This window comes from Periophthalmus magnuspinnatus, chromosome 5, assembly GCF_009829125.3.
Source record: "Periophthalmus magnuspinnatus isolate fPerMag1 chromosome 5, fPerMag1.2.pri, whole genome shotgun sequence".
Lineage (NCBI taxonomy): Eukaryota > Metazoa > Chordata > Actinopteri > Gobiiformes > Gobiidae > Periophthalmus > Periophthalmus magnuspinnatus.
Window position 1 is genome coordinate 5,057,902 of NC_047130.1, and position 20,519 is coordinate 5,078,420.

Genomic DNA, 20,519 nt, shown 5'->3' on the forward strand with positions numbered 1-20,519 from the left:
CCCCCAGGTAAGTACAAATGATACCACATGCGTCGATTAGGTAGTATATCAATATATCTGCTTAATTTATGAGGGTCTAAGTCTGAAACACAAAGGAACTTAAACCAATTCTCCCCTCCACATTGTCTGGCCCAGAACTTCACCCAAATACATTGAAAATGGCCGACATTGAGCACGCCCAATCTTCGTCTGGACAGTGTGGAGATTCAGATAAGTAATTAATGGATATGTTTAACTGAATTGCATAACTGAAATTAATAGCTTTAAAGTAACTTGTGCATGTGTGGTATTTAACTTAAAAGTGAACTATACCTACACAAAGACTAAACAAAACAAACCCAGGATAGTTGTGTTTAGCTGTTTACTGGACAAAACGTTGTAGGAGTGAAGACGTTTCGCTGCTCATCCAAGCTGCTTCTTCAGTTCAGGTCAGATCACCGGTGGACACTGAACAACGTTTTTTTCATCGACAGATTTGAATTTTTCTTTTACTTTTGATCACACCTGGACGACTAAGGAATTACACAGACGTCTATTTAGTTTAGTTATGGAAAAATTATGGGAAATGAACAAATGTGCGAAATTAAATTAATCAAAGTTTAATGGGACAAAGGCCCACTTTGTTACAACACTAAATATATACATTATATCACTGTTTTCCATTTACTTATTTTATGTTGAGTAAAATTATTTACATTTTAAAGACCTATTGTGCTTGAGCAAGCTATATGGTTATATAGCTATGACACCCGTGGATCATTGTTATAATTTGCACATTTATATTGCAATACTCATCTAAAATGATTTAATAAAAGAAACAAGTCAGCTGAATTCCAAGTTAGAAAACTGTGGTGCTCAATGGGAGCTGATGTTGGCATATACACCATCATCGCAAAAAAGAGTTGTATTGCCATTGGTCCCTCCTACGGACAGCTGCAGATCACACCAGCGAGTAACAGATATATATACCAAAATGACTACATAACAATGCCGAATCCTACATATATCACCAATTAGGAAAATGGTGTCTTAAAAATAAGCTAAAATAGCTAAAACATGCACACATCACTCCAAACACAACTTTGAGAGGGTAAATGAGAAGTGGAAACAACTATAACATGGTCTGAAAAGTCGATTTTGCATAATAAGTCTGCTTTAAACTAATCTATTTGAAATATATACCTTCATTTAAAGGTGCAGTACATATTTTTTCTAGATGAGGGTATGTATAGGGGGAGCATAAGAAAGATTTGTCTGCTGCATGGAGCAAAACAAACGTGTGTGTGTGTGTGTGCGCGTGTGCCCATGGTCCTACAGGGACATGGGTTTGTGAGGGTGGAACGTTCAGAGCACAGAAGTTTTAGGCCCAGTTCTGTCAGTTCTGTCACGGCCAGAAATGTTGTCAAAATGTTAATCCTGGCACCTCTACTGCCCCAGACAGAATGCTAGGTGCACTAGCTTAACATAACTTTTATCTTATCTCTAAGGTTGTGTCCGAATGTCTGCACTATTCCCTACTTCGGACACTATTTAGGGGTCACGCCATTTTTAGTGTTGTCCAAATGTCCAGTTGGTGAAAAAGTAGTGCACTCAAAATTTCCCACAATGCACCTTGAAAAGTAGTGTTCAGTGCTGGTCATTAGACATATAAAAAAGCAGAGAAAAGGGCTGTTTTATCACATTGTTGATTCTTGATTATGATCAAAACATGATTATGATTTTAAACAAACCGTTTTTGTGTAAAGTTGCCAGGAATACAGGCTTACCTTAGCTTGAGCTGTCAACAGAGCGATAATTTTCACATCTCAGACAAAAAGCTGATGAATCCAGTTTGTTTACAAGAAATGACATTATTTAACAGTGTTTAGCCTGAAGACTTTTTTCACCCAGATGCCAGGGATACGTGACCCAAATATTGTGAGCTGTGTGTCCGAATCATTCTGTAAATGAGGCACTAGAGAGAGTCCTTTGTAGTGAATGAGAGGTTAGGGGCTAGGGTGGACATTTGGACACAGCCTAGTGTGTTTTTGCAGTGTTTTGTGTGTGTTTTTTTTTTTCTGTGAGATTGCTGAGTGTTTTTTCTTAGAGAATAGGATCATAAGATTTAAAACCTTATAAGATTTGCTGCATGTCTGTGGTTACCTCACATTTAAAAGTGGTTTAAGGCTCTCCTGTAGTGTGCAGCAGCTATGGAGGATACAGCTGTGTCCTGCCTGCTACGCCACGTTGAAGTCACTCAAAAGTAACTGGAACCACCTAGATCCTCATAAAAAGGCCCAGTAGTGAACCTTTACATTTTCAGATCTCGTTCAGTCAGTGAGTGCTATGTTGTTCTATGTTTCCATGCTCATTTTTGTGGTGATGTTATTGTTTTTGTCTGAAATGCTTCACAGTATGGCAATAAACTTATCATGCAGTTAATAAGTTACAGGATGCCTACTTCTATGGCTCAAAAATAATCCGAAAAGTTAAAGGATCTAACCTGTAGCTGACAAGGTTGCGCCACTTGCTTGTCTCCATACTGCGGAATATATATTCCAATCAAAAGCAATAACCTCCCCATGGAAACAAGCAAGTGGCAATCCCTCCCCTATAAAAGTCCTAACGCACCTCAAGTTGAAGAGATTAATGAAAAACTACAGTCTTATATAATCATTGGTCTTTGCGTTCTTAATATCTGCAAACTGTATCAGACATCCATATAAACAAATGATAATTACCTTGTCACTTTCACACTTTTACCGCCAAGACTAAATTTGTCTGGCAGTTTTGACTAGAACCTCCATTAAGTTTCTTACAGTCCAAGCGATTACATTAAGAAAAGAGATGTGAGTCAAGTTGGCAGCTCCCAAATCCTCAGAGACACCCCTAACACCTCTGATGCATTATGGGATGTCCTGTTTCATTTTCACACCTGTCAAATGGCTGACAACAACAGCCAGGATGCAATTCTCAGCCTTCTCCACAGCTTTTAGTCTGGCTGTCAATGCCTTTTAGAGCGGTCCCATTATTTCTTTATCATTATATCAATAAGAATCAGAGGTCAGGGCTAGTGCAGCATGATACTTAGGAGATGGTTAACAATAGGTTTACAGAGTAGTGTAAAATGTGATAAAAAATACTTCACAGCTTAAAGTCAATCTACAGATGCCTTCAAGTGAGTGCAAGCAGAATGAGTTGTATTGCATGAGCAGCTCTTAAAAGGTCAAAAGGAGACCGCTGTGTGTTGTCTACATCTATTTATTAAGTGCATATAAAATGTCAGAGAAGCAGGAAGTGCGATTTTAGCATGCTAGTTGTTGTTAGCAGTTTTACAGTGAAGGCAAAACTCCACTCCAGTCTCTGCAAGTTGTGAAAGTGAATAGGTAGGAAGCTGGGAATGTGTTAGGAAAGTGAGGAAATAACTTTAAAATAAACTTAAATTAATAAACATAAAAACTAGAGAAGAATTCAGTAAATGTAAACTAACTGTTATTGTGTCCTTGAGCAAGACACTTCTTATCACATCTATACATAAATGTGTTGTGTGACTGGGTGTTTGGTCATTGGAGTAGCCATTTGCACAAAATGACAGCCACCTCATTCTCAGGGCTGATGTGGCTACACAGTACCATCACCGAGAAAGGGGAGTGAAAGAATATTAAAAAGGCTTCCAACAATGAACTACAATTGCAGAAAAAAAAATTATTCTGTCAACAAGACTCTAAAACATTTGTCTAGTTGACAGAATGGAATTATCTTTTGCAATGGATCCCACCTGGACGACTGAGGCATTCACAGATATTATGGGGATGTTAACACATTTCAAAACCAAGGACAGCATTAACCTCCTGAGACCCGAGCTCTTGCATGACATGCTTTATTAATTTCTCTTTGTTATTTGGGCTGATTGGGACCTGATGAGTTTAAATACAAAGAATTATCTTTTTACATTATGTAGTTTCTGAGAAAAAAATATGTAAATCAAATGTCCTCATATGTGGACATTTTAGTCATTTTGAAAAAACATTTGAATAATGATTTGCAGAAACTATTTATTAAGACCCTGAACATAGCAACATTTGTCCTGAGTAAAAACAAAATGAGAAACAACAATTGTGCCTCTTGGAACAATGTGAAGAGCTGCTGACAGGAGCAGGAAGAAAAACAAAAAAGATTAAAATCAAATATTCTAAACATTCTAAACTGTTAAAAATTAATATATATAATATATTTACATTGTTGCTGTTCTTGTATGCTGCTATTCTTCATCTAATAATTTGCACTGTGGCCTAGACAAGCCAAAAATGTATTGTCCACATATGAGGACGCCAGGTCTCAGGAGACAAAAAACAACAAATTATATTCATCACTCATTCGAAACAATGCACCCTCTTCCATTTAATTGTAAGTGTTGGAAAAAACAAACAAAAAAAACAATGCACTAAAATTTAATAAGTTTCTAAAAAACAAAAAAAGTTTGAAATTTCAATCTCATGACAACACAAATATTCGTATATGCCACAACGTCTGATCAAATCCCACCGTAGCAGCAGAAACATAAGCCCCCCAGCCTCTCAAATATCTTCCTTTTACCTCCAAGCATGACTTTTATTCTCAAGATTTTCATTTTGTCTCAATTGTTGTTATTTTCTTTTTGTTTTTGGAGCCGTGTGAAAGTGTGAGGTGAAGTTTTGATGTGCCCAAACTTCCTCTCTGATCCTGATGCCCTTGAGTGAATCGTGATGATGATTTGGCTCGCACACTGACACTAACTGTGAGTGATGCAGCTGCCATGTGTCAGACTGAGGAGGTCAAGGGCAAACGCCACACTGGACTACTGCAAAATGACTTCTAAACCCAAGTACGCCCTATAACTTACTGGGTTTGGAAAATGATAGCTGTGTTCACACTTGCCAAATCACCACATCAAAATTGGTTATAAACTGGGACTAGACCAGGACTAAACCAGAACAGGACCAAATCAAGACAACATTAGGACTTAGGACTAGGACTTAGGCTCAAACCAGGACAAAACCAGGATGCACCCTAAGATAACATGCCTAAATACTAAGCCATAGACCCTTTCAGGAGTGACTTATTTAGAATTGATGTGCTCACAGCCTGGTACTGATTAAAGTTCCATCCCATCCATTTTAATAAGGCAGCAAATAAAAAATATTGGCGTTCGTAGACAGCACAGATAAATGGTTGTTTATATGTTTGCTACATTTGGCAACAAGTAATACTAGTTAATGCCCAACTTCTCACTCCAGCTTCTCCAGCTTCTAAAGTTCACTAATTAATGCAGGATTTGTGGCGCTTAATGAATTAAAACTGAAATTTCATTGTCAAACTGTGGACAGCTACATTTTCGGTGCATCACGCTACTGTCTGTCTATACAAAACACATAGTATGCTTTCTATGTCAGGTAAAGTGGTTGTCAGTCACTAAAACAGCCCTTATTGTTCATAGTATGGGATGCTTGTGATAAAAAGGGTTTACAATAATCGTTCATGGCACTTTTTATATAATGGTGATAATCGCCAACATAGATAATAGCCATTGTGTCACCAGAATGTGCAGAAAAAATTACTTCTCCCTGATGATCTCCTCTAGACCAGTTTTTTTCACTTATCACGAAGTACAATACTTTAACAGTTGTTTAAATATAGAACCTATTCAAAATTGTTATTATTCATATCCAGAACATCTTTAAACTGTCAGCAAACAATAATTGTGATATAATCGTTAATGACAATTATTTCGGCTATAATAATAGTAACACCAAATTTCAATAACTCCAGTGCAGGTGGAGCTGCTTTGAGACCTCCTGTTTCATGCGCTCTAGGACAGTCCCTTTACTGCGGTCCAGAATGCGACTGTCACATTCACACTCGAGTGAATTCTCTTTTACATCTCCCTAATTAGTGGCAGTGTGAAAATGACCTAATGCTAACTCTTTCATTAAAAATGCATTGAATTCACAGTATGGAGGGGGGTATCCATTTACAAACACAGGAAGGGTCTATATACCCACCTACATAGCCATGTATGCAATGAATAGCCAATTTAATATGTTTTGTTTTTTTTATTTACCAATATTTACGAGGTGTCAGAGCTATATTTATGAGGCAAGAGCCAAAAGTGTGATTATTGTACATAGAAATGATTGGAAATTATACATTCTACTAGCCTATATATGAATAAAAAGGACTTTCCATTATGTTTGAGGAAAACAATTAATGTATTATTATTTTTAGTAAAAGTGATAGCCTAATTATCTGTTAACAAAGCAGAATATATGTGTTGTGTAGCCATATGTAGTGAGCCTATGCATTTTCAGAAGCCCAGGTGCATGGCTCAGGTCAATGCCCGGTCAAACTCACCTATTCTATGAATAATTCATACACAGGCTATTAGGGACACACTGAACCATATCTCCATACAAGTGAATATAAAGGTCTACTGTTGTTTTATCACCTTTGAACTATGCATAAACCTTAATATGCAAACAGCAGGAATGGCATTGATCTTAAAAAAGGATAAACTTGAAAATAAATTTAAAAAAATCTTACTGTAGCCTACTTGAAATACTTATTGGGTCTATACTGCCAAGACACTACACAATCTATTCAAATGAGTAAACTTTTAAAATTATCAGAATGTGAAGGGTCGGCCACATGCTTGTCTCCATGGAGATGTTATTGCTTGACCTAGATGAAATGTTCCACAGTATGGCGTTACACATATCTGTCTTGAATCTATTTAATTACAGGTATTTTATTGGACTACTTCAAAAATACCTGGCGATGTGGCATCAACTGCTCCTTGATAACTTTAATGCCATACCACGGAGTATTACTTTTCCACCAAGTTTGCATTATTCTAAAATAGACCGACCACAATATCAGCTACAGAACTGAAATTAATCCCTAGCTGTAGCTTTCATAAACTCTTTTCAGGTGCAGCACAAAAAGGACACCAAACTGAACTGTAGCCTACTCTGGTCTCCCTGGCAACCTCCAGTGAGTCACCATGGAAATACGTGACATTGCTCTCCAATCATAACATAACAAATCCGAACTTATTTAGCTCTAAAAATACAGCGCATTGATAAAAACTGTATCAAAAGCACCTATGGAGAAAGATTATCTATTGCTATTATAATATTTTAATAGCAATACATAATCTTTCGTTCACAGCTTATGAATTGAAAATTGAGTAAAAAAAAACACATTTCCAGCTAAGACAATAACAAAATCTTAACTACATAACAACATCTGCATTTCTCCAAGCAATTAATTCTGTTTTACTTTTTACTCATCAGTCTGAAAAACTTCTATTCGCTAAACAATTCACAAAGGAAAAAGTAAAAAAAATGCCATGAAGTTAATTATGCCATGTGACAATTACAGACTTAAACATGCTAAACGCTAAAAAAAAAAAAAAAAAAAGCTAACATACTTACATGCAACAAAGACTACAGCTCCACTTGTTAGCTTGCAGATAATTCCCGTCTATGGCTAACAGCTGTAGCAATGCCGACCGGAGGAGGTTGAAATCACAGGCTGTCACCACTTGACATGAGCGCGGCGGCTAACTCTCTCTCTCCCACTCTCTCTTTCTCCATCTTTGTACAACTTCCTGCGTAGCCTGCTGTGTTTTTAGCCGCTAAACGAATCCATATTTTCGCAGCCTGTTTTAGCCTGGCTGGTTGCGCCTTGTCTAAACCACCCACAACCTCTCATTCAACCAGAGTGGCACAAAAGTGAGGGAACATACAAGAAGGAGTGTGGATCAATCATAGCAACTTTATTTAGCGCGCAGGGGTGAAGGGGAGGTGCAATGGGCTAACAGATGGATATAGGGTACAGTATAAGGCTATGACAAATGTATACATGGGGGTACATATGTTTTCACTTGATTGTAGTTAGATCGGTGTTTTAAATGAAGATCATATTACAAAACATTTTAGGTTATGTGCCTGTTCGTTATAGGAGGATGTAAACTGTGACAAAACTTATACATAAACATAGGCTTCACCTTCCAACATTTTAAAAACTTTTTCAATATTCAAAGACCAGACCATACTAGAAGACTTTTATTGCCATTGTCAGTCAACACAACTCACAAACACGGAACTTTCTTTGGTGATAAAGTGCAACATAAAACACTGAATAATAATAATATACAAATTAACAAAGATAAAAGATGATAAGATAAAGATGGGTAGTACTCAGTTACATTTACTTGAGTAACTTGTACATTTCAGAGTACTTTTCCAGCAGCATTTTTACTCCTACTTGAGTAATATTTTTTATTGAAGTAACAGTACTCTTACTCTAAGTTTTGGTTACTCTTCCCTTTATGATTAAGGCAACAAGTGCCAAAAAGCTTTAAGTTGACAATATGAAATGATTTGAACACGTGTTTCTTGCAGCGCTTCTTCCGATATGATTTAGTTTTTTCAAATTTTTGTGTCTATTCTTTGAAAACACCAGATTTTGTATGTTTAATGTTTTGTCCTTCCAATTACATTCAATTCAAATTATAAATCAGATGTTACGTCCTGAGAGTTACTCTTTAAGTTACTCTTACTTGAATAGTGCTTTTCCCAAATGCTTTTTTTTACTCTTAGTTGAGTGATTTGTTGGACCACTACTTTCTACTTCTACTTGAGTAATATTTTGAAGTACTCTTAATTAAGTAAAATTTTTGGCTACGCTACTCACCTCTGTTGATATATTGCTTTAAATTTTTTATCACCATGGCAACGATCCTAATGTTTCATCATTCTGAAACCTATAGATACATACAGTACATAGATAGAAACAAGTTACCAAAAACACAATGATGTACACATTGACCATCCATATTTTAGTAGTGGACTATCAAAATACAGAAATATTTATGTTCGTGAATAGAACATACACACAAAGCCTTAAGCGGAGTTTCCATGGAGACAAGCAAGTGACATGGAAAAAAATAAAATTATGAATCAGGTCAGGACAAGTACACTCACAATAACGACACCATGATCGAAGGATCAGATCATAGCAAGACACTATCTTAATTCCATAGGGCATTTGGTACAAACACATAAGTTATCTTTTTAATGTTGCTTTTCCCTGTAGAATGATTCATTTGCTGATGATCATTGTCTTTACTGTGTCCTTCGGCTGCTGTCAGTCCTTTTTAAAAATACACTCTACATGACGTTTTCTTAAGTTTTCCTGTTCGAGTCAGTTAGTGTTGTTTATGATTTAAATGCAAGTAAAAAGTTGTAGTTCAACAAAAATGTTTACATATAGCTTTTGAAATACCAGTAGAGCTTCAATTCTGAATGTTGTTACTTGAAGATTGTTATGTTAAGTTATGATTGACAATGTAACTTTAGCTAAACAACTATTAAATAGTGTTACTTACAGTTCTTGTTTACTGTAGGTTATTTTAAGTAGTATATTTTGTTGTTTTACATAGTTTAACATGAAAGTTGATGCCATTGCTTGGACAAAAAAAAAAATCCATTGTACTACCAGTAGTCACTTGGTTGGGATTCGAACAAGTAGTCTTCTGGCTGGTGGGTGAAAAGCTCCCTGTGCCACTACACACCACATCACTCTTTGAGAACCACTATAGTGCTGCAATATCAACTCATTATTGAAAAGTATAAATTATGTTTATTGTATATTTAAATAAAAACTACTACTACCACACTCACCCAGCTTCATCCCGCGAGCTTTTGTCACTTGTCACTTGAATTAACCCACTCCTCTTCACAAAGTCAGATCCAGAGCTAGCACGGTCCAGGCTAGCCCCTTTACATTTCATCGCCCTCAACAAGATGACAGTGAGAGCGACAGATGCGAACATGGAGGTCAAAGGTCGCATCAGAAGGTGGCGCTAGCCTGCTAGCTTCACTGCTATGAGCTGTCACTCAATGTACTGGAGGAGACAGCTGGGTCCCCTGGGATGCAAAACACACCACTACTACTACTACACTGGATAATGACAGATAGTGGATTATGACTAGTCACAGTTAAGAAAGCTGCAGCCTGAGGGGGTTACTGTAAACTATATGACTAGTATTAGCCTATGGACATAAAACATTTGACTGTTTAAGACGGGCAATTTAAAGGGGGATTTTACTTCAATGGGGCATTAACTATTAACAAGTAATATACTTAGTTCACTATGTTACCTTTTATTGCAACAAAAACATGTATTAACAAGCTACGTAACACGTATTAACATGTTTTATAAGTTTCACTTTCGTTTTTGACTCTGAGTCCCTCATCCATTTCCTCTCTAACTCACTCCCCCTTCAGAGCGCTATCACAACACAATTAGAATGCGTCCTGCTGATGAAACTACTGCCATCGCATTAGGTTTTCTGTGTATAGTTTTGTATCATAAAAGTTGATTTTGCATAATACAGATAATAATGCAGATCTGTAGAGATACAAGACATCATTGAACAATTAAAACACCCCTAATGAAAAGATGCAAGATAAATCATTTAAATGCCATACTGTGAAACATTACTGGAAAAGCAAAAGCACCTCCATGGAGAAAAGGTGTGCTCTAAAGGTTGAAAAACTTAAGATTTGATAAACAATAATGACCTCTGTCTTATCAAAAAAAAGCTGTTGAGAAGTTGTTGTTGTTCACTTGTGACTGTCGCCGTATGTTTGGAACATATGCTGCAAAATGTTTTTTTTGTTGTTTTTTGGTAAGATGTTAAAATGTATTTCTGTTTCTGGAGAGGACAAGTTTTTACATAACCAAACACATGATATGACATGAACAGAGGTGGGTAGTACTCATTTACTTGCGTAACTTTTTAAGACAACATACTTTTACTCCTACATGAGTAATACATTTGAGAGCGCTCTTACTTGAGCTTTAGTTATTTCTTCGACAAAAAGTGACAAAAAGCTTTATGTTGACAAATTATAAATCAGATGTTATGTTCAGACAGTTACTCTCACTTGAGTTGCAGAAATACTTGAACCACTACTTTATATTCTACTTGAGCAATATTCCTTTGAAGTAACAACATGATAGGAATTGCAGATGAAGTGCCTTGCCCAAGGATGACACCACAACCACAACAACAACAACAATAACAACGGTTACAGAACTGAACCAGTAACACTTTAGTTGGAGGAAAAAAACTTAACCCACTGTGCAGGGTGAATTTGAGCTTATATATTGTCACCTTTATATTTTGTGTCAGTGCATGTTGATTCTTCTTTTGCCCCAGCCACCTCATGTTCACACATTTATGCTACACATCACACTACTCTATACCATAACCCACGGATGTTATCAAGGTGGAGACACGACCAGGCGACCAGGAAAGACGGAGGGATGAAGATTAAAACAACAAAAATGTGATGACAGGAGCCAGAGCAGCCGCTGATGACTACACTTGACTAGTTTGTCGTTTACTGTAATGAAAATGGAGGTCATTCTGAAGATCATGTCAAATCCAACTACTTTTGGACAACATAGTATTAATGGATTTTCAAGTCATCTACAACACATTGTAACAGTATTAAGATATTTGCTTTTTTCTTAGTATGTAGCATAGACTGTATATATAAATGGACATAGCGAACGTGCAAGCCACCATATTTCAAAAAGTAAGTGATCATGGGCGCACTTTCGGCTTCATCAACTCTGGATCCAATTCACTTGTTAAATAGTCACCCCGCTCTCTGTAAATGCTGCAGCGCGCCTCGTCATTTTGGTCTTAAAATGCCCGTATTAACCCGCTCTACGTGATCCTGGTGTTTTTATTTCTCTATTTTTTCCGTGAATCAGGATATGAACATTAAGATGGTTGCTCCCGAGGTTGCTCCCACTAGTGTTAGCAACAGGTTTGAATGACATTGTTGCTAAGTGCCCCGTTCCCTGCTAAACCAGTGGTGCAGGTGGGAAGAAGCATTACCTTCAACAGCCTCGCTCCAGATTGGCTTTTTGTTGCTATGATTCTCATGATTGGAATTCCAAATGTGGAACTTCGCTTTAAATTCACCCCTATAACCGCTAGCCTCAATGAGTTTCATTTGAATGGAGCTGACCGCTATGGGTAACGTCACACTCACTTAGTCCACTTCTTTTTACAGTCTATGGTATGTAGTTTAAATCTATGACACAAGTATATGAGTATATTGACCCAAAACTAATTAAAAGGAGCGCTGCCGGCCCTCCATATAAAAGGTAGCAGTTAACAGTAGCGAGCAATGGATTTTTAAAAAAGTCTCAAGTGGCACCCTGAGATGACTTGAATTCAATGTGTATCACCATTTCTTAAAGTCAATTTGGTAAAATAAGTCTTATTGGAGTTGTGTTTTGTTTCAATGCATTTATAAAGATAGTATTTTTTTGCCTAAGTTAAATAAGGAAATATCTAGAAAAAATTATAACATGATGGACCACAATCATTTACTGTAGCCTTTTATGTTCACATTCCAGTGCTGTTTGTTTATACCCTGAACTGACTCAATTTAAAGCAACCATACATGCAAGCCTCCATGTCCCCCTCCCTGCTTCTTTCTTTCACCCCAGAAGAGAGCCACATCCTGGGGCTTGTGCAGAGACCTTCACTCCCTGAAGACCCAGTAGTGTTCACACAATGCAGTGATAGTGAATGACAGAGGTGCTATCAGGCTGCAGGACTTTTTTTTTTCACCACATGGATTCAGTGTTGTTGTTATGTCTCAGAGGAGTAGACAGGGTTCAAGCTTGTGTCCGTGAATACCATCTAATAGAAGCACATGAGATCTTAATAAACACACCCCATAATTTTAAGGCAAATGGTGTTTTCCCACTGGATTTTAGAGACCACTGTCCAGTTGGGTGTATTCAAAATTCAAAAGTTAAAAAGACCATATAGACCACATAGAGCAGGCTGTCATCTCTGCCCTGTATTACAGTGATATAAGGTTAACATCAGCCTTCCCTGATCCTGATATGGTCTAATTTATTATTATTATGTATTTATTAATACAGTTAATTAAATTAAACACCAAAAAAAAATGTAATAAAAAACACACAATTCTCGGTTCAACTCAGAAATTGGATGTTTAATTAGAGAAATAAACTGCCTGGAAAACTGTACATTTCAGAACCTAGTACTAGTAGTAGTAGTAATACATTACCAACCAATATTTTATTGTATTCAGCTGCTGAAATGTCTAAAAGAGGAAATATGTGATACTTTTAGTAGGCATTTTATCTCTGTTATCTCATAATAATGGTAATCCTTCTGATCTTGATTATGTTGAATCTGAACCTCAGACAGATAACAGTCACATTTTCTCTTTAAGGCCTTTCACTTACATGGAGGTCTTAAAAGCTCTCCACTCCATAGACCCAAAGAAGTCTACAGGAGCTCATGACCTCGATCCAAAACTTCTATTACTGGCTGCCCCATATTTAACTGAATAGAATTCTGTTGTAAACAGCATATGTTTTGCCTTTACAGAAAAGTGGGACAACAAAAAATGGAAATAATTTCCAGCCAATATCAAAATTACCTCGTCTTGATAAAGTTTTAGAAAGGTTAGATGAAAACCAAGTTACAATTTATTTAAATGACATTTTCACAGCCCTTGATAACAAACAAGCTTGTGTAGCGCTGTTTACTGATTTAACTAAAGCTTCTGATTCAGTGGATCATGGAGTCTTCTTGAAGTGCCTGAAGCAGATTGGATTTGATAATGTAATTAGTTCCAAAATGATCTTTCATACATAACCCAGGCAGTAGTAGCCAACGGGTTTAAATCAAATTTTCTAACTTTAAGTAAAAGAGTGCTCCAAGGGTCAGTTTTGGGCCTGCTACTTTTTACTATATTTATCAATTCCATTGGTTGCAATTTAAGAGAAAGCCTCACACATTTGTATGGAGATGATGCTGTTTTGTATGAAAGTGTTCCCTCTGCTGATCAGACAATTTTAAAACTGCAGCAAGATTTTAATCAAATCCAAAACTATATGATCTTTTCTATAAAAAAAACCCCAAAACATTTAAGTGATGTGCAAGCTACATGACAAATGGTACATTGCTCAAAAGAGTCACCTCCTACAAATATCTTGATGAAAAACACATTTCAATTTAATTCAAGCAGACCAAAGGGCATCACATAAAGTCAACAATAGCACAATACATAGGAAGAGAACAACAAAACTCCAAGATGTCCTGTCCAGCTAGTATTAAATCCCAGGGAGCAGAGGTGGGTTTTCAGTCTAGTCTTAAACTGTGTTAAAGACTAAAAGGATCTGACAGGCAGAGGGAGGTTGTTCCATAGTGTGGGGGCTGCCAGAGAAAAGGCTTTGTCACCTCTGGCCTGGCTTTGTGCCACAAGATCTCATGATTGTCTACATCTAAAAATTGGCCACATTAGAACTGAAATGGGGAAAAGCTTTAGGTTATTTTGTTTCCCAAAAATGGAATACTTTTCAAGGGCATGCAACTGGATGTACTGGTGCCGCTAACACGCTTTAATAATCTGATAAACATTTATAATCACACCTGCTCCTGTTCTTAATGTTTAAGTGGATCTATGCAGTTATTTCTTTTTTGTTTGTATTGTTCTGTATTTTAGCAGGGCATTCATGAAAAAAAGTCTCATTGGATTGTCAGGCTGTCATTGTGTGATTGAGCTACACACTAAGTGTATTGTAGCTTGTTAGCTATTTGTCTTTTTTTTGCTTGTATGTTTAAACTTAAAGACATGTTGCTAATGTCATAAATGCTAATGGCAGCTTACAGTTAAAGGTCATGGTCAAAGGTGCACTATATACTTTTCTGGTGGAAGGTCTGTCACCTGCTTGTCTCCATGGAGATGGTAATGCCTTGACTGGAATGTTCCACATTAAGGCATAAAAACTGTATTTACATTTTCCTTAAAGGCACAGTATGCTTTCTTTTTATTCATTTTTGGTTGTATTTAGTGCATTATAATTTTCTACAGAATAACATAAAATGTATACATGGGTTTCAGAATGAAAAGAATCTAGGACAGTTGCCATGGCAAAGAATAATACATTAATATATAATAATATATATTTTGAAATTTTAAAAAGTCTTCAAAATGTTGCATATAACTGGAAGCTGAAATCCATGAATATCTCCATGAAGAATGTTCCAAAGAATGGTTTTAACTTTCTATGTTCATGCAATCATGCAGCTGTGCCACCTCCAAAAAGTTACATACAGAACCTGGATTTGATTTTTTTCGATCACCAGATAAAAGGGAACCAGCAACCTCTTTAAATAATTCTTGGACTGTTTCAGAACCCTGTGCTAGAAACATCACACATTGTTTACAGTGATCCCTCGTTCACCTTTCGTGGTCTCGCTGTTTCTCAGATTTTATTTGTGCAATTTTGCATGTTTTTTTTTTTTTTTTTTACAGTGTATGAACGTGCATTGTGCTCTGCGTCCTGATTGGCTACGGGACCGTAGACCATTGTCCATCAGTCTCCTGTACAGTACAGAATGTGTTCAGCCAAATTACATAAATGTTCGATCGCAGTGTGACTCTGAAGTGCTGTATGTTTGCAAGTTTTCTCCCAGACAAAACCCACAATGTCGATGAAACGTTCTGCACCGACAAAGGCGCCTACGAAGGTTTGAACTTTGAGAGAGTTTAAACAAGAGAGAAATGTGAGAAAATGTTAATGCCTGTCTGAGAAGTGTATAAAGTGTGTGGTGAGGGGCTTTACAGCCTTAAAACATATATAATAATTGTAAAAAATAAAGCTAAATAAACGGGGGACCACTGTATATCTATTTGCTAGTGAGACTGTATGCTAGGTGATGGTCAGCAAAGCCTTCAGCAGCCACAACTCTGTCAATCTGTCCCAGGACATGAGTGTCTACAGAAGCAGCTTACTACAGACACTATACAAATTCAATTCAACTAGACACACATCTCACAACTCAATGGGGTTTATGTATGTAGCATTCCATCCAGCCTTGAGAGCCCACTATCTACTGTAACAGAATGAGGTTTATGTAAAGCTGCTTACCACATAGAGCTGCTTCCATAGAACGGCCCATTCCTGCAGAGTAGACGTCACCTCCGTCACTATGGGGTCCTGCAGGGGGACCACCGTCTCATGGGGACTATAGAACAGAGAAACAAGATTATACTTCATACAGTTTAACACATTTGAGGTAAGCTTTTCAGAGTATATAAATAGTGATACATTTGGAGTGGAGACTAATGTGAACATTATGTGTGTACACATTTTTAGTACAAGTGGCATAATTGTGAAAGCTTGAAACCAGTGATACAAAACAAACATTCAAAAGTCTATTCCTACTATTTCAGTGATCTAGTGAATCATTGTTTAGTTTCTTCAGAGCCACATATTCAGTTGTATGGGAAGTGTAGTTTGGCATCGTTGTGTAAACATTACTTTCAAAATGACGATGATGCATAGCTACTGAATTTAGGAATTTAAAAGATTTGGGAGATTAAAGGGGGATTATTCTGGTGGAGGGTCTGCAAAACCCACTTGCCTCCATTGAGATACTGTCACTTTGTCTGGAATGTTCCACAGTATAGCATCAACCTTAATGGAATAAATGCGTGATAAGAAGGGTTTAATGCTACACTGTGGAACAATGCAGGGATGAAGACAAGCACGTGGTGAACCCCCATCCGATTAGATGACATAACTATATTTTCAGTAATTTAATTAAGCGGTCAGTTTATGGACCTAATCTTTAACACAAATTATAAGGTTTTGTGAATTTTCTGTCTGAATATTTCTTTTAAAAATCCAACATAAACTCACTTCTTCTTGAAAAACACCTGATTCCAAAACTTCCTTTCATTTTCCCTAGATCCTTAATTTTAACTCACTAAACACAGACTCACTACCTTTTACACAAACAGCATTTATTTTGCTTAACATTCCAGACTCCAGCTCCATTCTCAGTCTCTTCCCTGGTGAATGAGTCAGACGGCTGGGTTGGTGGTGGAGGACTCCCAGCAGAGCCCTGGCCTGGAGCTGTGCTAATTTGGCCCACATTAGTTACACTTGTGGCACACACTCTAGCTGCTCTACTTAGTGCACTCTGCTTAACTTAGTGCCATCTCTCCAAGTGTGTGAGCATAGCATGGTGGATCAACTAGAAATTTGGAAATAATTTTGTTTTTATCATTATGTTTATAATAAATTATGTGTACACTTTGATCACATAGTGCACTTGTTTATCTGGTAATCTATTTAAGGTGCTGTAGCTGTTCACGTCTCATTTTCTGTGCTTTTACAATAATCTGTGGGGCAAGACAAAATTAACTTTATACATGGAAAAAATTGGGTACAGCCCCTTCCAGCTTTTCTTTTCCTCACTGGAAAATTTGTCATAGTTTAGATCCATTTCTCTAAATAGTATTAATAATTCCCTCCCCACACTCGCTGCAGCCACAGTTCCCTTGGGGCTGACTGACAACAACATGGTAGCCAATCTGCACAAACATCTTCATAATTAGCTATGTCATAGTTAATTATGAATATTTTCATGACAATTAAGTGCACAATTATAATTGGAAGAGTAACTGATGAAATTGTTGAATTTTCTTCAAGTTTATTTCTAATGGGCATTTCAACATAAGCACATACTAGTCATTTTTTGTCAAGGTCGGTGGAAGTGCACAAGGACACAACAGTATTATTTACTGGTCAGACCTGAGATTGAACTAGATATACACCTATCCAATCCCAATACTGTAGAACCTGGATACCTAATCCTGCAAATCTTTCTGGATTGGCACCATTATCACATACCAATATCGTATGGGTACAAGAATGACTCATCTACAGCTGTACTCGTCCTGTCTCTCTATAGCCACATGTTTTTGGTGTTCCATTCTGTCCCCGTGTTCCTGTCCTGATACATTTCCAAAAACTTTTCCTTCTTTTCTGAAATCTTTCCACCGTCTCCTGACCACTTCCTTTCTCCCTACCTCTTTCCATCCATCTGTCACTATCTTTCTTTCTCTTTCCCTCCATTGCTCTCTCAACCTATCTATGTCTATGCTTGCTCTTTTTCTCCCCGTTTCTATCCTTCTCTCTCTTTGACCCTCTCCCCTCTTTACCCCCTCTTTGCATCCTTGCTCCCTCAACCCTTATCATCATTCTCTCTCCCTCTCTTTTCTCCTCTCTCTGTCTCCATCTTTCTCTCTCTTTGACTCTCTTCCCTCTTTGCATCCTCTCTCCTACCATCTTACCCTCATTCTCTCTCTCTCTACTGTTTACTAACTAGACGAGACCTGGTCCTCTCTCAAAGCTCAATGCCTCCAGCTATGCGCATTCCGGTTCACTTTCCCCACTTCTTTTCCCCTTTGCATAAGATCAGGGCCCATTTATTCTTGACTAATATGTACACCCGCCTGACAGGATACGGGGTGCACGGGAGGTCGGCATTCCTCAAAGCAGAAATTAATAAATGCTCTTATATCTTATGCTAAGTTTGTGTATTTTTTAGCACTGAGACACTACAGGCATTTTTTTCCACTTGCTTTTTTTTTTGGTTAGGGCCAGTGCAATCTTGTTCACTGATTCATTTGATGCATCTAAAATGTCAACAAAATGATCCAAGTATTTTAGATATTTTTTTCAATTAGAATTTTACTTTTTGTATTATTTATATGTATGTCAGTAATAATCAGAACGCAAAAGAAAATCAAAATAATATCTCTAAAGGCGCCGTTTTTTTCAGGGTACTAAAATTTAAAATTTAAAACTTGATTTTGATGCTAAGGAATAAGCTTGATACTCAATACCGATTCTGATAACACAATAATTAAAAGAAATATTTAGACAATATGAGTTTCAACATTAAACCATAGTATGTTCTTTTATATTACCATTACAGATACTTATATCTGTGTAATACCGCAGTCATCCAGGTAGGTTCCATAGTGGTCCATGGGCGTATACTAGTCTATGTGTCTTATACTTGTTTTGAGTATAACACCAAGATCATTCTAAAGCTATTCAGCACAGGTTTATTTCTGTTCTGTGAATTTTCTTTTTTAATGGACACCTGCACAAATGAGTATCTCGTTTCAATACAAGTTTTAGCATAGATTTCTATGTGCTTTTTCGATACTTTTGACAACCCTAGTTTGAACTACTGCAAAGAATTTATATTAATTTAGAGTTTGACATTTTTAGAACGATAAAAATCATGTAAAGACTCTTCTGTCCTATGTACCTGCAGTGTCTCACCTTCATCACATTATAAAGTAAACTCACTAAATCTATAGCTGTAGCTGTGTTTTTATTTGCCCACTTCCCTCTACATTTCACATTTTTCTTTAACATGTAAAAGAAACTTTTGGTGTAATGTATGAAAGCTTAAGTAGCATTAGCCTGTATGCTAGTGCAGCCAGACTGTGCTCATTAAATGCCTGAGCTCTTGGGTTTGTGCAGTCAGAGGAACGCAGGCTTCAAAAGATACAGATGCACCATGTCATTTCAGGACAGATCTGTAAGCCCTTAGTATTTAGTCTGCTGTTGTCCTTACATAAGACTGCCCGTCTAATGACTTGGTAAAAACATTGCAATTGCAGTGTGGCTACTTATTATGTTGTTGTCATAAAAACATGAAAAACAGAACTAATTCATTTTAAACGGTCGGCAGTGGTCCAAACTTATTCCTCACTTACCTTATGCATTCTGAGCATCCTAATAATTCACCATGATGAGTTTATAAGTGCTTTTCACGAGTTTCAGAGGCCAGAGCAATTTTGCGTCACATAAATGCTAACAGCAACTAGCATGCTAACAGTGCACTGGTTTTACTTTCTGGTTTGAGGAGGATAAAAACACTGTATAATTAGATTGAAACAGCGCACAGTGAACTCCTCCACTTGAGGCAGTTAATCAGATAATTAAAGCATAAAAAACAAGCTAACAAGTTTACTCTCAATGTCACTCCAAATCACTAAAGTCATTCGCTTCTGAACAACTCCGCCTGCTCCGGAAGTAGATGAAGTAGATTTACAAGTAGAATATAATACAGCAAAAATAAAAAAAATAAAACAAAACAAAACAAACAAGTATATAAGGTGCAGGTATGTATAAAATTTTGTTACCAGATTATTAAATTGCGACTGTGTCACCAACGTATCCAGTTTTGCTTTTCCTTGGAGTATGTTCCATTTTTGTGAAGTAAAACAGCTAAAAGACCTCATTCAAGCAGGTGAGGTATCCTGGCAGTTTTTGATAGATACATTTCATACAGTGCTGTTCTCTTCTAACAGACGGTGATGGCCAACCCACTTTTTCATAGAGAAAACAGTGATGGGTTTCAAATCCATCAAATGTAAAAAACAAACAAAAAAACAACAACAAAGGACTGAGTGAAAGAGTGGATCCAGTGATTTCCAATGTAATTAAACACAAATAATAACAAGCTTTAGACTATTTTCAATCCATGTCATAACTTCCCCACCAAAAGAGCTATAATAATTCATACATCTTCAACAATATTCAAAACCTT

The 20,519-nt window shown here is 37.0% G+C and overlaps 1 protein-coding gene across 1 annotated transcript in view; it reads right to left on the reverse strand.

The window, feature by feature from the left end:
* The window catches only part of LOC117370825 (dedicator of cytokinesis protein 3-like), a 184,802-nt gene that overhangs the window by 72,911 nt on the left and 91,372 nt on the right, over positions 1 to 20,519 (reverse strand). Inside the window, exon 5 of the mRNA XM_055221625.1 lies at positions 16,028 to 16,124. Within this exon, the coding sequence (XP_055077600.1) occupies positions 16,028 to 16,124 (97 nt within the window). The remainder of the gene's footprint in view (positions 1 to 16,027; positions 16,125 to 20,519) is intronic.